Genomic DNA, 14,687 nt, shown 5'->3' with positions numbered 1-14,687 from the left:
ATTTCCCTTAGCGATGGGCTATTGCCTTGGAGTGTAAGCTGAAATAAACCCTGTCCTTTAGTCAGTGTTTTATCACAGCAATACAAAGTAAGTAAACTAAGATAAATCTATCACCATATTTTCTGCTTGCAGCTTTTTTTTTTTTTACTGAGTCTATGCATAATGCTGTAAGCTGTTTTCCTTCTTGAGAAGTGTAATAGGAATTTTAAAGGTACTTGTTAATAAAACTCAAACCCGAGGCCAGTTATTGGGGTGAATCTGGAAGATCAGAGACACAGAACAAGCCACAGTTTCCTCACCTCACCAGTCCCTCAGATGGTTTTGTTTCCTCAGACTGGAAGCTTCTGAGTCCTCATCCCAATGGTTCCCAGCTGAACTGTGTTGCTCCAAAGCCTGAACGCTTCTCCAGCCAAATGCTTAACTAAATACATGCTTTTCTCTCCTCTAATTCCTGGTCCTCATGCCTTATATACTTTTCTCTTTCTGCCCCCATTCCTTGGGATTAAAGGTTGGGTTTCTGGGATTCAAGGCGTGGGTCACCATGCTTAGCTGTTTCTAAAGTGGCCTTGAACTCCGAGATCCACCTGGCTCTGCCTCCCAAGTGCTGGGATTAAAGGTGTGTACCACCACCGCCCAACTTCTGTTAGGGCTTACTCTTCCTATTTTCTAGCCACCATTTTTGGCTTTGTTCTAGTGGCTGTCTGTTCTCTGACCCCAGATATGTTTATTTCGGGGAACACACAATATTTCAGGGAACACAATACCCACCACAGAGAAGGGCTACATTCTATTTCAGGTTGGTGGTGTAACAGGATGCATGCTGTGTCTTCATTAGTTTAACATTCTGAATAGCAAGCACTGTGTCATAAAATCCTACTCTTGATTTCTCCAAGATGAGACAAAGCTCCTACGAGGTAGACCAGCTACTTCAAGGCTTTGGTAGAACATCAGTCTCTCTTGTGACAAAATCTGAAATGTAGATTTCCTTGGTTTGTCATATACATTTGTTTTACTTGGGAGGGCATGGAACCCCAGAAAAGGGAACTTTTGAAGTTCTATCAGTCTTTACCTATATAACCTGGAATAACTTGTGTGCCCTTTAGAGTTCTTTACAGAGTTACTCTCTAAAGGGGGCAAACAGTGACCGAATGTGAATCCTTTCTCTTAGGAGCACTCTATAGTACTCATGTACAACACTTAAACTTTCATATGAATTTACTTGTGCCTTATTCTTCACAGATGTATTAAATGACTAATATTTGTTAAATTATGCCTGGGTTTGATTTCTATTCATCATGTTAGTCCCACAGCACTGATTAACAGCTGCATATGCTAACAACCCACGGCCAAAATCCTAGTTTGAACACTTTATAGACTATATCCCCCTAGGAAATGTAATTTCTTCCTATTTCCACACAAAAATGGAAATCAATTACAGTAAATGTACGGTGATTATCAATTGACTTTAAGTGGGTTTTTCCTAAGAAAGTATTTTATTAAGAATGTACTGTGACATTTTAGTCAACAGCATAGTAATCTGTTGGGGGAAAAACACATTCATAATTATTTTTCTGGTTCTCCTAAAGATATTTTCTTAGAAGGAAAGATTTGTCAGCTACAAGCCACCACCTATGTTATCCCATCATCAAGCCCCTGTCTCTTCACCGATTCCTTAGTACAGGTCAGTTGCATAGTTTTCTAGAAACAGTAAAGTGCCTGTATAGAAAAGTGGAATACATTCGTGGGAAACAATAACCACTTGGCTATTGTGGTAAGTAAAGTGATGATCTATTATCAAATCCAAATATCCATGAATACATGAATTAGGATTTAGGTGGAACTATGAGGGATCACCTCGCTTGGATTCTCTGTCACACTTCCAGCCCTTTCTGCCATTCCACAAACTCAGGAAGGAAACTCATGTCCTCTCTCAGCTCAAAATCTATACAGACAACCTATTGGAATTTTTCAATAAAATCATAATAAAAAACTTACACTGAACACAAAAGAGACATGCACACATATATATCAAAAGAATTGGAGCAGTTTCTCCACACAGTTGCAGCAAGGAAACAGTAAGTGAACTGCTGCCAACATGTGGGTCAGGGGCCTCCTTGGAGCCTGGTTATACCTTCTTTCACTCCCCAGACCTACATTATAACACACAAAATTCAGGTGAAATTTTATATCAGGTCTTACAGAATCAAAAATCAAACAAAAACCAATAAGAACAACTACAAAAAAAAAACAGTTTGAGTACTTTTACAGAATTAAACTACTCTAATAGATGGAGTTTTGTCAAAAAGCCCATTTTTTTTTTTTTTTGCAAAACTTTAATGGTAAACCCAGAATAGGATTTTCAACTTTAAGAATGGACATAATTTTAGTCTTTTTCTATGATCTGTAAAGCACCTAACCTAATCAATGTGCTTGATTTAAAAAATAAAAATGCATGTGCAATTATAAGTAAGAATCAACCAGCATATTCTGTGCCTGAGAAATGGCTGGAAATAATATCAATAATTAAACTACATCTTAGATTTCAATTTTTTGTGGCTGTTTCTTAAATCCATCTATGTATATATTTGCCTAATATCTATCTCTCTATTTTTATCTTTTATCCTTCTATCTATCTATCTATCTATCTATCTATCTATCTATCTATCTATCTTCCTACCTACCTATCTATCTATCATGTGTATGTGCCTGTGTGCTTGGGTGGAAATCAGTGAGCAGCTTTTTAAATTCAATGTTCTCTTCCCCCCATGTGGTTTCTGGAAATTGAAATCAGGTCATTCAGAATTTATGGCAAGCCCCTTTACTCACCAATTAATTTATGTCCCTCACCTTAGAATCAGAAGACTCTGCTCAAACAATTTCACTAGAGGTATACCAATTCTTAAGAACCTTGTGAATATTTATAAGAAATTATATTTCTAGAGACTAGAAAAGTAAATTTAGCTATAAATATCCAGTGTCCTCATAAAAGAAATCTGTCACATTAAATGTGTTCGGCATTTCTTAATTTGAATAGCACTTCATTTCATCACTGCCTTTCTCTAAACTCAGAAAGTGCCAATGTGTTGTTCATGGTAAGACTGTCTCAGTCACAATGAACCTTCTCTCTGCCTGAGTAAGCTCTTCACTAAAACTCCATTTCCAAGATGGGGTTGGACTGAGTAAATGCAAACCAGTAGACATATGACAGGAAAATCACAAATGCAAATACAAACTAATTGGAGCTTAATGTCAATTATACTTTTAGAGCAGTTTTTGCAAAAGTCAACCATTCCCTCCAATTAAATAGTGCATTTAAAGAGGCAAATGAGAGCCAGAATCCAGGATTTCACAATGAAATAAGTTCTGTAAATTCAAATCTCAGAGCAGAATCATCAGTCCCAGTCCATGAAAGCAGCCACACCAGTGTCAATAAGACAAAAACAAGGTGGGTTGAAACTAACACAGCCAAGACATTTTAAAGCACTTCAGTACTTAATGGAGATAAATTCTAGCTGATAGATTATGTATCTGTTTAAGAAGTAGCATTTAAAGAAGCTTCAAAAAATCACATTCATTCTGAGGTAGGCATAAAAATGCAGGTTCACAAAGATCATCAGAAAAAATTATATTTATTTCAATGTTAATGATTGTTAACAAGAATGTGTGTGTATTTCTCCATCCTTTTTGAATCCTAATGTCCCAGAATAATTTAGAGAAGACTCTAGAACCAGACAACTAGAGAACAAGGAAGAAAATAGGTAGATTGCTGTATACTCAAACACTGGTTATTATGGTAAAGATATTTGACATAAAAAGATTTCCATTGTTGCACTAAAATACAAATTAAATAGAAGCATATTATGTATTTTTCATTATAGTTGTGTGGTCAAACAGTATAGTTAAATCACATTGAATATGTCATGATTTAATATAAAATACCCTAGAGTTGGTATACATTCCAAGATTTTAGTCCAGCATTACATAATTAATAACATGTCATGTGTCTATAATCTGGATGCTTACTTATATACAAACTGCTGCCTCTCATTGGCTCAAAACCTTTAGCTCAGCAAGATCATTTATTAAAACAAAGTTACTACCAAACCAAAACAGATGTTTTGAAAAACTGATGACTGAAATTGAATTTTTATTTTAAGCAAGAATTCTGTATAGGTCTATATGCATTCAAACATAATGTTTATAGCTTAGTCTTAACTTAGGCTAAGCTATAAACTATCAAGCTTTCCTCCCTTCATCTCTGGTTATGCTACTCACCAGGAGTTTGGAATCCTGCTGAAGTTTCATTACCTGCCCTATAAGTGGTTTCCAGGAGGCAAATATCAAAGTTGTGGTTTATAAGCAAAATCAACAAGACAAAAAGCCAGGAAGAATGAAAGCCTGGCTCGTACTTAGATTCACAAAAGCAGGGTTTTCAAAGAAGCAGAGATGGACTCAATCTTCAACATCTTGATGATCTGTGAAGTGTAGAAATTGACAGCACTTGGGGCAGAATGCTGCACAGAGTAATGACATTTGCTTTCAAGAGGTAGTAGGTGACATTTTGTAGAAGAAATCATAATCAGCAGGAACAGAGGGTGGCAAATCCACTTGTTTGCCTTTTGTTTTTTTAATGTTCTTACATATTTCTCTTTCTAACTTCCTGTAGAAATTATTTCTTCATGAGATGTGTTTATGCAATAACACTGTATAAATAATATATTAATATATTATAATAATATGTAATACTGTATTAACATAATATTTTCTATATCAATGTATAATTACATCTTATATATTATATATTAACATATTATTCTTTTCATAGAATATAATTTTTTACAATATGTGTACATATACCTACATATATGAAAAAGTACATTACAAAGATTGATATTTAATGTTTATAGCAACTAACATTTGTCATGTCTGCTGTGACTCATCCAGAATTCATGACATCTTATATAGTAATAGTTCATACATTTTGCATCTGGTGTGAGTTGAACAGGGTATATGAACACCTCTTCTTGACCCAGAGAAGGAGCTTATTTTACCACAGTAATTATTACCCCTGCTGGTTGTTAAACATTTCTGAACCTTCTATTTTGTATGGCAGGATCACCTGTTACTATGTTTCCAAAGTCAACATTCTACCAACACAAAGGCAATGAAAACACGGTATGTTTTAAGGGAAAGGTGTGGCTTTTGTTTTTAAAGCACTAAATCCCAGAAATTGCTATTGATGTCTAATGCAGCAATTCTCCTAAGTGAAAGTTGGGCTCCAGGAAGGGAACTTTTTGTTTTATTTTGTTATTTTAATATAATATTTTAAATGTATTCTTTGAGACTTTCATACATACAAATAATGTATTTCTGTCATATTCACCTCCCATCCCCTGAGTTCTTTTGAGAATCTCCCCCATTTACCTTTCCTAACTTCATGCCTTTCTTTGTGTTTTCATAATCTACTGAGTCCATATGCATGAGTGTGGGACCAGTCTGGTCAACCTACCAGAGACCAGAGACCTAAAGAAACCTGATTCTCTTTCCCCTAATAGCCATCAACTCTCAAGAGCTCTTCATCCAGAGGAGGGTTGCATGTGCTCCACCTCCTCCCACGCTGCAATGCTGACTGGTTTAATCTTGTGCAGCTCTTGTATTGGTGCCCAGAAGTGGCCAAGCTGCTGTGAGTTTATGAGTACAGTTGTCTTGTCACATCCAGAAGACACTGACACTCCCTGACTCTGGCTCTCATAATCATTCTGCCCCTTCTGGGAAGGGAATGTAATATATCCAGTGGGAATGTCCAATTTATGAAAGAGCACTCCACAGACACTTGATCTCAGCACTTTGACCAGTTGTGTGTCTGTGTTTTAACTACAGTCCAACACACGAAAAAGCTTCTCCAATGAAGACTGAGAGCTGCATAAATCTGTGGGTATTGAAGTAAAGTACATATTTCAACAGCAGTTTGACGCTATGTCCATTTAGCAAAATAGTAATAGTAGATTCACCCGTAGAACTTATGAGCTTCCTAGTCCCAGGTTCTTGGTCGGATTTATACTATCTAAGTTTCCTCCTGTACAGTGCACCTTACATTTCATCAGAAAATGATTGATTACTCCTAGGGCATTCAAGACATTTCTGCAGGTATGGGCATGTCTTTCCAGGCCAATCTTTATTGTAGTTCACAGGGTTCACAACTGAGATAGACCAATGATGACTTTTCTCCCTCAGCAGCCTGCATAGCAGCTTCCAATACTATAAAAGCTAACCAGCATACACAAAGCTTCCAGATCAGCACCAGCTTGATTTCTCCAAATTCTGTGACCAAAGTGTGTGCTATCTTCAGCAATAGGATCTTACCCTCAAGTTCTGGTGGGCAACAAAAAGCAATAGCAGTAAAGTGTATTGTTTGGTGGATTTCTGTGGTCTGTCTGATAAACAACTCAAGAGAAGTTACCCACACCTGGAACTGGTGCTTTTTATTTTGGAACCTATGGCTTCTGTGAGAAACATTATCCCTGGGTAGGGTTAACTCCATTTAAACTCAACTATATGTACACATACATATGTGTACATGCATCCATATGCACATACATAAACACCTATATTTGAAAGCTTATAAACTAGTAGGTCACCATATGGTATTGCTTATCCTCCTCCACTCCTTCCTCTGTCCTATCCATGAATAAAGAGAAGAAAATTTATTAAAGTTTTCCAGAAATAGTGTGAGTCAAAAGTGGGCTGGATAAAGAGTCCTTTATCCTGGGACAAGCGACATTTGAGATTGGATTAAATGCTACAATAAAGAGAAATAAGCATGTATCCTAGGGATGTTGTCTTTGACACTAGGAGAAAATGAAAGACAAAAACATAATGGCAGTGGTTGAAATGAAACATCTTCACAATCAAATTTTTTTTTTTACAAGACAAAATTAGAAAACAGAGTAGTTCAGACATGGCAGTTCTTTTCTGAGGATATAATTAGAAGAATCAACCATCATTCAAATGTTTGGATTTGCATTCTTAGTTTCACATGATGAGCACTCAATTCAAAAAATCATCTAATTTTCTTCCTTCTAGTAAAACATGCATAAGCCTCTCCTACATTCCAGGAGCCAGCAGCCAGCCAGATTGCTCAGGACTCTAGGTTCCCGTGTGCAAGACCCTCAGGAGGAAGAGTCTGAGGTCATCAAGAGAAACGTTGAAATTCATCATGACTTTCCTTTTCCTAGCTATTCTTCACATGGTCATCATGACAGCAGAGTTCCTCCTAGGGACAACAGTGAATGGATTCCTTATCATTGTGAACTTCTATGACTTGGCCAAGAGCAGAAAACTGCTGATACTACAGATCCTCTTGATATGCACAGGGCTGTCCAGACTCGGGCTGCAGATGATGCTGATGACACAGAGTTTCTTCTCTGTGTTCTTCCCATTTGCATATGAGGAAAATATTTATGGTTCAAAGATGATGTTCATTTGGATGTTCTTCAGCTCGATTGGCCTCTGGTTTGCCACCTGTCTTTCTGTCTTTTACTGCCTCAAGATTTCAGGATTCACTAAGCCCTGGTTTCTTTGGCTGAAATTCAGGATTTCAAAGCTCATATTTTGGCTGCTTTGGGGCAGCTTACTGGCCTCTTTGGGCACTGCAACTGTGAGTATTGAGGTAGGTTTCCCTTTAATTGAAGATGGGTATGTCCTGAGATACACAGAACTAAACATTAGTGATGTCAAGGTAATGAAAAATAATGACTTGCTCCTCGTTAACCTGACCTTACTACTTCCCTTCGTAGTGTTTGTGAAGTGCACCTGTCTGTTATTCATTTCTCTTTACAAGCACACATTCCGGATGCAAGGTGGATCTCAGAAGCTGTCAAATGCCAGAACTGAAGCCCACATAAATGCATTAAAAACTGTTGTGACGTTCTTTTGTTTCTTTGTTTCTTACTTTGCTGCCTTCATGGCAAATATGACATTTAGAATTCCATACAGAAGTCATCAGTTCTTTGTGGTGAAGGAAGTCATGGCAGCATATCCAGCTGGCCATTCAGTCATAATCATCTTGAGCAACTCTAAATTCAAAGACATATTCAGGAGAATGATCTGCCTGAAGAAGGAGTGAGCAGGGGACTGCCTTGTTTCCCTACCATGATTGCAGTGGACTCTTGATTTCTGTGCCCTCTCTACTGCCAGTTTCCTCCCAGCTCCTATCCAGGACATGCAGGACAATCATTTCATCTTGGGTGGATAGGATATCACTCATCCATGAACTGTGGATTCAAAACATTGTGATTTCTGCTAATTACTAATTTTCCTGCAGTATCAGTTTTATTTTAGAAATTAGAGCAAGGTTTAAATATTAATTAGTAAATCAATATTTGGCTTTTGCTATCTGTCTTTCCAGGTAATTGGGCATCTTTTGGTTGAGACGGGGGAAAACATCTGAATTCAGTTCAAGACCTGATAGATTAAAAAAAAAAAGTTGGTTGTTTGATGCACTTAACTTTCTAAAAGAGATTCATTAGCAAAATTCCAATGGCATGACAATACTGAACATTAAGAGTGATACCATAGCTCTCCTGCATAAAGGGTAAAGTCTCATTGGCTTTGAACATGAAGTGGATAGATGGGAGAGAGGGTCAGGCACCATTTGAGCCAGCCTGCATAAGCAAACAAGAACAAACAGGGATCTCTGTTTCTGTTTTGTCTTTAGCAAAATGAAGATGTATTTTTCAAGCTTTTGAAGTATGAAACTTGCCTCCATAGAGAAAACGTGGAGTAGGTTAATGAATGGAAATCTCAGAAGGAAACACTCCCTATAGGACCTGACCCAATTCCTGACTGGAACTCTTGTCTGGGACCAGTAGCAAGAAGTGAATTGGAGACCCAAAGTGAAAATTTGAGTATTTGCTCTGAGGAGGAAAAATAATTATTGGAACAATTTCCTTTGCTTGAGACACCAGTTAAAACCTGAAAATTTCTCTTTCCCTCTTAAACCAAAACAATATTTCTTACTTTAATTGTAACAAACTGTAATTAGGATTGGTTGAAAGTTGCTGGGATGAAGAAAAACTTGGATATGTATGAATATGTAGAATGGTTTACTGCTAGATAAAAATGGTGAATACCCTAACAATGTTGCCACTTTTCTCTGAAGAAAAGTTTCTCATATTTGAATGGATGTTGGACTCTGTGTCTTGGAACATGTGTGTGAAGTCAGGTTGCTGGTCCCAACATGAGTGCTCTGGATCAGTGGGTCAGGAAGCATCTGAGATTGTCAGTGCTCCCAAGTTTCCGTAGAAAATTGCTGCTATTGGCTTGGGGGACACTTTGAGAATTGGTGTTTTATAGTTACAGTGGTTAAGAACATAGTTTCTGAGACCCAGTTGGATGGGTTTATACGTCACCAGTTGCTAATTAGTTATAGTAACTTGGTGAGCCCCTTGATGTGTTAGAAAAGATGGAAGACTGAATGAAGCTATGAAAGATATGAGACACCCACATATGTCAAAAAGACAGGGTGTGTGCGAGTGGGAGCGGAGGAAGGAAGCAAAGTGAGAGGACAATGCTTGGCATTTTGTCTTGATCTTTAGGGAAGGCCATGGATGGTGATGCCCATGTTGCCATCATCTGTAGCACATTGTTGTGCATTGTGGTTGCTTGCTCTGATAAGTAAATGATAAGGTAATATTTCCTTTGAGTAATGTTGGTCAAGGCACCATATTGTAATAATTATGCTTTGAACATCCTCAGCAGGAGGACTGGTACACTTAAGAGGCCCCTTGTTACTAAGTTTTGAGCATCAACAACATGCATAGCCAGCCTCAGCCTCAGTAGAACACAGCCAAGTTCAGTGTAGGTATAGCTTGATAACATCACATACTACCAGAGGTATCCAGCTCACCTACAAGGTTTGCTTTGTAGACATAGTTACCATGAATTGATTGGCATTTCTGAGAGTGATCAAAAGGTTCTTTTTCTTTACAGAAATCAGTGATTTCATGTTTGAAAAAAACACTTTAGTTGTCTTCTGTGTGCAGCAATTGTGACTTCCGAAAATGAATCCAAACTTACCTTTTTCCATCCAGACACTGAGGCAGTTAGAACTGGGCTCTCTTCTCCTGTCCTCAGAGCTTCTACTCTGAGCTCCAATTGGATTCTCACTTCTTCCTTTGAGAAGAGAAACACCCATTGTTCTCAAGTCCCCAACATCATTACATGTTGGCCAAACAACTTTCCTAAATGCCTTTTGAGAACAGCTTCTACATAAAGACAGTATTCTTTCTACCTTGTTTATGTTTCTTCTGCTCACTTGCTCTTTCTCTCAAGCCTGTAGTGTGATAAAGGACAAGAAGAATCCTCGTTACCAGTGTGTCCAGCATAGTAGGTCCACTGCCTGTCCATCAAGAGCAGTCAAAAGGACCAGAAGGCAGGGCTTCTCCTCATCCCTTCTGTGGTTGTAGCTTCGCCTTCTCTATGATAGCACATGATGGCCACAGAGATTACCTTGCACACTTGTCTGAGGGATAAACTGACACATGTCTAACTTTCAATATTGAGTCCTTGTTCTCCTGACAACTTTCTAGAAGTTACTATCTCTTTTCCCACTACCAGTTCTCCTACTGTCCTGACAGATAATTCTTTTCATTTTCCAGCCTGAATCTATGTATCTAGTTCTGCTGTGCCATTTTCTCTTCATCTATGTTAATCTTTGTTTCTTTTCCATCACACCTATTATCTCCAACATGAAACTGTGCACTTGATGGAGAGAAAAGTTAGTCTAAGCGAACAGCACAAGAGTGTAGCAGTTACTATTATGCCCTATAAAGAAACTATTCTTATTTTTTTTTCTAAAAGAAAAAAAATTAAGTCCTTTTTAATGCCCCTGCTAAGTTATAGAGGAGTTCAATCAGTTACCTGTCATTTTATAGAAATTAATTCCTCAAAGACTCTTCAGTTACCCCATTGGTATAAGTGTGTTATCTAAGTAGTACTCAGTACTCCAGATGAATCACATTGCTTAAAGCCCAGAGATACAAACCTCAGTGCCCCAAAGTTTCCATTTTTTCACATATTACCCTCCTAGCTTTGTTGGGAACTGAAAATAGCTTGTACAAACCATGTATTTCATGTGGTAAAAAGTTTATTATATATGCAGAATTATCTACATCAAAGGAGAGAGTCTTTGATGATGTAATAATATCTCCATCTCAGAGAGTGCATTCTTAAGAGGGCTAGAAAGAATTCTGAGAAGTTGTTCCTGCTGCTTATTCACGCTGATGTCCTTTATTCTTGCTTCCAGGTTATGAAGCATCATGCCATCATCAATATCAGTGTTGCTCATCCTTCTTCTAATAAACCTTCAAAGACATTGTCATACTCTAAATATCTTTCATTTGTTCATTTCTCATACAGAACAGAAAAGCATTATCACATGTCATTTCGTACATTATCTTACAGCATGTGCTCATAGTTTTATCTTCACTAGATAAGTGTTTCCAATACAGTTGAAATATAGAGCCATACCACAATGTAGTTTTAGTCCCAAATGCATAATAGTAGTCAAGTCATCACAAACAAGTACTTGAATATATGCTTTGGATCAAGAAACTTTGGATCAAGAAACTCTCTGTAAAATAAAAACAGAGATAAAGTCAGATAGTATGTTAATTCTATTACCAAAAGTTGTAAAAAGTTTAGTTAATACAAGTTTATTGACATTTTCAAAAGAAAAAAATCTCATTAAATTAAATTTCAGGAAAGAATACAGAAATTCTTACTCTTGTTCTTCAGTTTAATCAAGTAGGACAAAATTGAAAGTAATGTACTGCCACCTAGTAGTGAGTAATCACATTACAGGAAATACGAGTTGAAATGTGAAGACGCCAGCCACAAGAGATCTTTGTCAAAGTAGTGTTGTATTCTATCAAAAGTATGAAAAAGAGGAATGAATGCTAAGGTCAAAGAAAAATTTGGAATAAATATTAGTAATTCATTTATCTCTTCAAATACAATACAAATTTAAATGTTGAAAACAAATTATAGCATTTATAAAATAGGAATATCTTCGAATATAAAATAGATCATGTTATCAAAAAATTCCTGATCCTTCATTAAACATGTTGTGTTAGATATATGCCCATGTTTTATTTTAAAACATCTTTTGGAGAAATATTATAAAACAATTACTTATGAAAGAATATGACACATTAAATAACAAGTAGAATATGAAAGTGAGCTAGAAGATGAGTGGGAAACAATGTTGTGAGACAAGATTGGCCAGAGTTTGTACTATTTCAAGTTATATGACAGTTTCCTGGGGATTCACTATATAATTTTACTTTTGTGTGGTTTTGAAAAATTTTAATCTCACCAAGACATGTGTTTTAGTTCAGTTCTCTAAATATATACAGATAGATAGATAATAGAAAGATAGATGATAGATAGGCAGATAGATAGATAGATAGATAGATAGATAGATAGATAGATAGATATACTGGCAGGCAGACAGAGACAGATATTGAACTTTAATAATGATGCCAAATCACACCTCATACACTGAGAACAGGGTACTTGGAGTAGTCTCAGAATAGCTGTCTCCTTTTATGGTTACAGTAGTTGATGGTAGTTATTCAGTCCACAGGGCAGGGTGCCTTGTAGTCTGAGTCTGGCAGTCCTAGAAACTCAGAAAGGTCCAGAAGAGTCACTACCATAATGAATGCTTAGAAACAGTGGTTCTACTCTCAATGGATTCAGCAGCCCCAGCAGCAGCAACAATGTGGCAGCTCAGCTGGATCCCTCACTCTTTTCATTGTGTCTTTTGCTACTGGAGCAGGTTTGGGTTTTGGTTTGGCATGTTCTAATTTGATGTACTGTTTGTCATTGCCTGTGTGAATATCTCGAAGTCTTCCTCTATGGTGTTCTTTAGTAGTTTCACAGCACCTACAAGATGAAGCCAGGTGTTGTTTCAAGCTTCTGTAACCTCTGTGTGTGTGTGTGTGTGTGTGTGTGTGTGTGTGTGTGTGTGTGTGTGTAGTAGGGAAGCAGAAACAGACAGATCCCCCTGCTTGCTGACCAGAGAGCCTAGACAAAGTATTAGATCTAGGTTCAATGGGAGACCCTCTCTCAAGATGATAAGGTAGACAGTGCTAGAAAAGACATCTTATTCTACCATGTCTCCACAGGTGCACACATAGAGAGCTCATCCTCACATATATGCATGCACATGCTTCTAATATTCTAATACACACAAATCTATGAATAATCATAAAATTGTTGTCTAATCATGTAGCTGGGGTTCTCTCCAGTCCTGGCTCACCCACGATCAGGACAAATCTCTCTCACCTGCCAGTCCCTCAGCCAATCAGACTCAACCAAGTAAACACACAAAAACTTATATTGCTTATAAACTGTATGGCCATGGCAGGCTTTGTGTTATTTAGTTCTTCTATCTTAAATTAACCCATTTCTATAAATCTATTCCTTGCCACATGGCTCATGGCTTACCAGTATCTTACATGTTACTACTCATGGCAATGGCTGGCAGCATCTCCTGATTCTGCCTTCCTGTTCCCAGATTCTCTTCTCTGCTTTTCCCGCCTATACTTCCTGCCTGGCTACTGGACAATCAGTGTTTTATTTATCAGTCAACCATCCACAGCACTTCCCCTTTTTGTCTTTTTTCAAAAAGGAAGGTTTCAACTTTAACATAGTAAGATTACATACAACAAAACAATTATCAAGCAAGAGTCACAGCTACAACATCTAGTCTATTTGTATTTGGCAAAACTAATGATATCCTATCTATCCTATATTTGTGAGTCTAAGGTTTTATATCTAACTTATCTTTTATCATAACTAAGGAAATTATAACTATCTAGTCTTCAACTACATCAAAGATCTCAGAAGAATATAATATTTTCTGAGAAATGGGAGAAGGATGCAAGCAACTTTTCAGTCTTGTAAGAGTAGACAGAGACAGCTGGCAGCCTAGACAGTCATCCAAAGTTCCTCTGTAAAGTTGGGGCATCTGTATTTAGCCCACAGGGCTAGAGTCTCTCAGTCACTTTTCTCTGTGTCCTGTAGAATGTCTGGCAGTTTTCTCTGTGAAGCAGGAACCTGAAGGACCATTTTGCCAAGCAAAGTTCAGTGGTCATCTTCCTATGGGTCCTCCATGTCTAGTCCATCAAGCAGTCTAGGCAAGAACAGTTTCTTGCCCAAATGGCTATTTTTGCCAAGGTGAAGATAAACTCCATATGGAGTATTTTCAATGCCCATCCTCCTCTCTGAAGTAAATTGGTGCTGCCAGGAGCAGACATGTCTCACTGTCCAGAAAGTCTAAATTTTTAAAACATTTTAAATGTTATATTCATATTCTGTATGTCTTTGAAGTGTTTGAAGATTACCTGTCTATCTGAAATATATCTATGTATACCTAGAAGATTTAACTAACATGGCTACAAGTATGATTATCATAGATGACTAATTATTAATCTATTTCTTAATTATCCATTACAATTTTAAATTAGTTGTACAAATATAATACCTTAAACAAGAGTAGAAATACACACAGAGTATAACAAAATTAACTTTAAATTTGTATCAATAAACTAAAATCTATACCAATGTAAAACATTTTAAACAAGTTGTTACTCTTTAAAAGTAGGTTCAACAATTTACCCTTT

General features: G+C 37.1%; 1 protein-coding gene across 1 annotated transcript; it reads left to right on the top strand.

Moving 5' to 3' along the window:
- The first annotated feature begins 7,216 nt into the window (after nucleotides 1-7,216).
- On the top strand, nucleotides 7,217-8,125 carry LOC118579372 (taste receptor type 2 member 3-like). The gene has a single exon (XM_036180568.1). It carries the CDS (start codon nucleotides 7,217-7,219, stop codon nucleotides 8,123-8,125), a length of 909 nt encoding a protein of 302 aa, XP_036036461.1.
- The last annotated feature ends 6,562 nt before the right edge of the window (nucleotides 8,126-14,687 follow it).

Source organism: Onychomys torridus, chromosome 3, assembly GCF_903995425.1.
Source record: "Onychomys torridus chromosome 3, mOncTor1.1, whole genome shotgun sequence".
Classification (NCBI taxonomy): domain Eukaryota; kingdom Metazoa; phylum Chordata; class Mammalia; order Rodentia; family Cricetidae; genus Onychomys; species Onychomys torridus.
Note: the sequence above shows the minus strand (reverse complement) of the source record. Positions and strands in the feature narration are given on the sequence as shown.

Coding starts and splice junctions, on each gene's coding strand:
- LOC118579372 (XM_036180568.1), top strand. CDS start 7,217: ATGACTTTCCTTTTCCTAGCTATTCTTCACATGGTCATCATGACAGCA.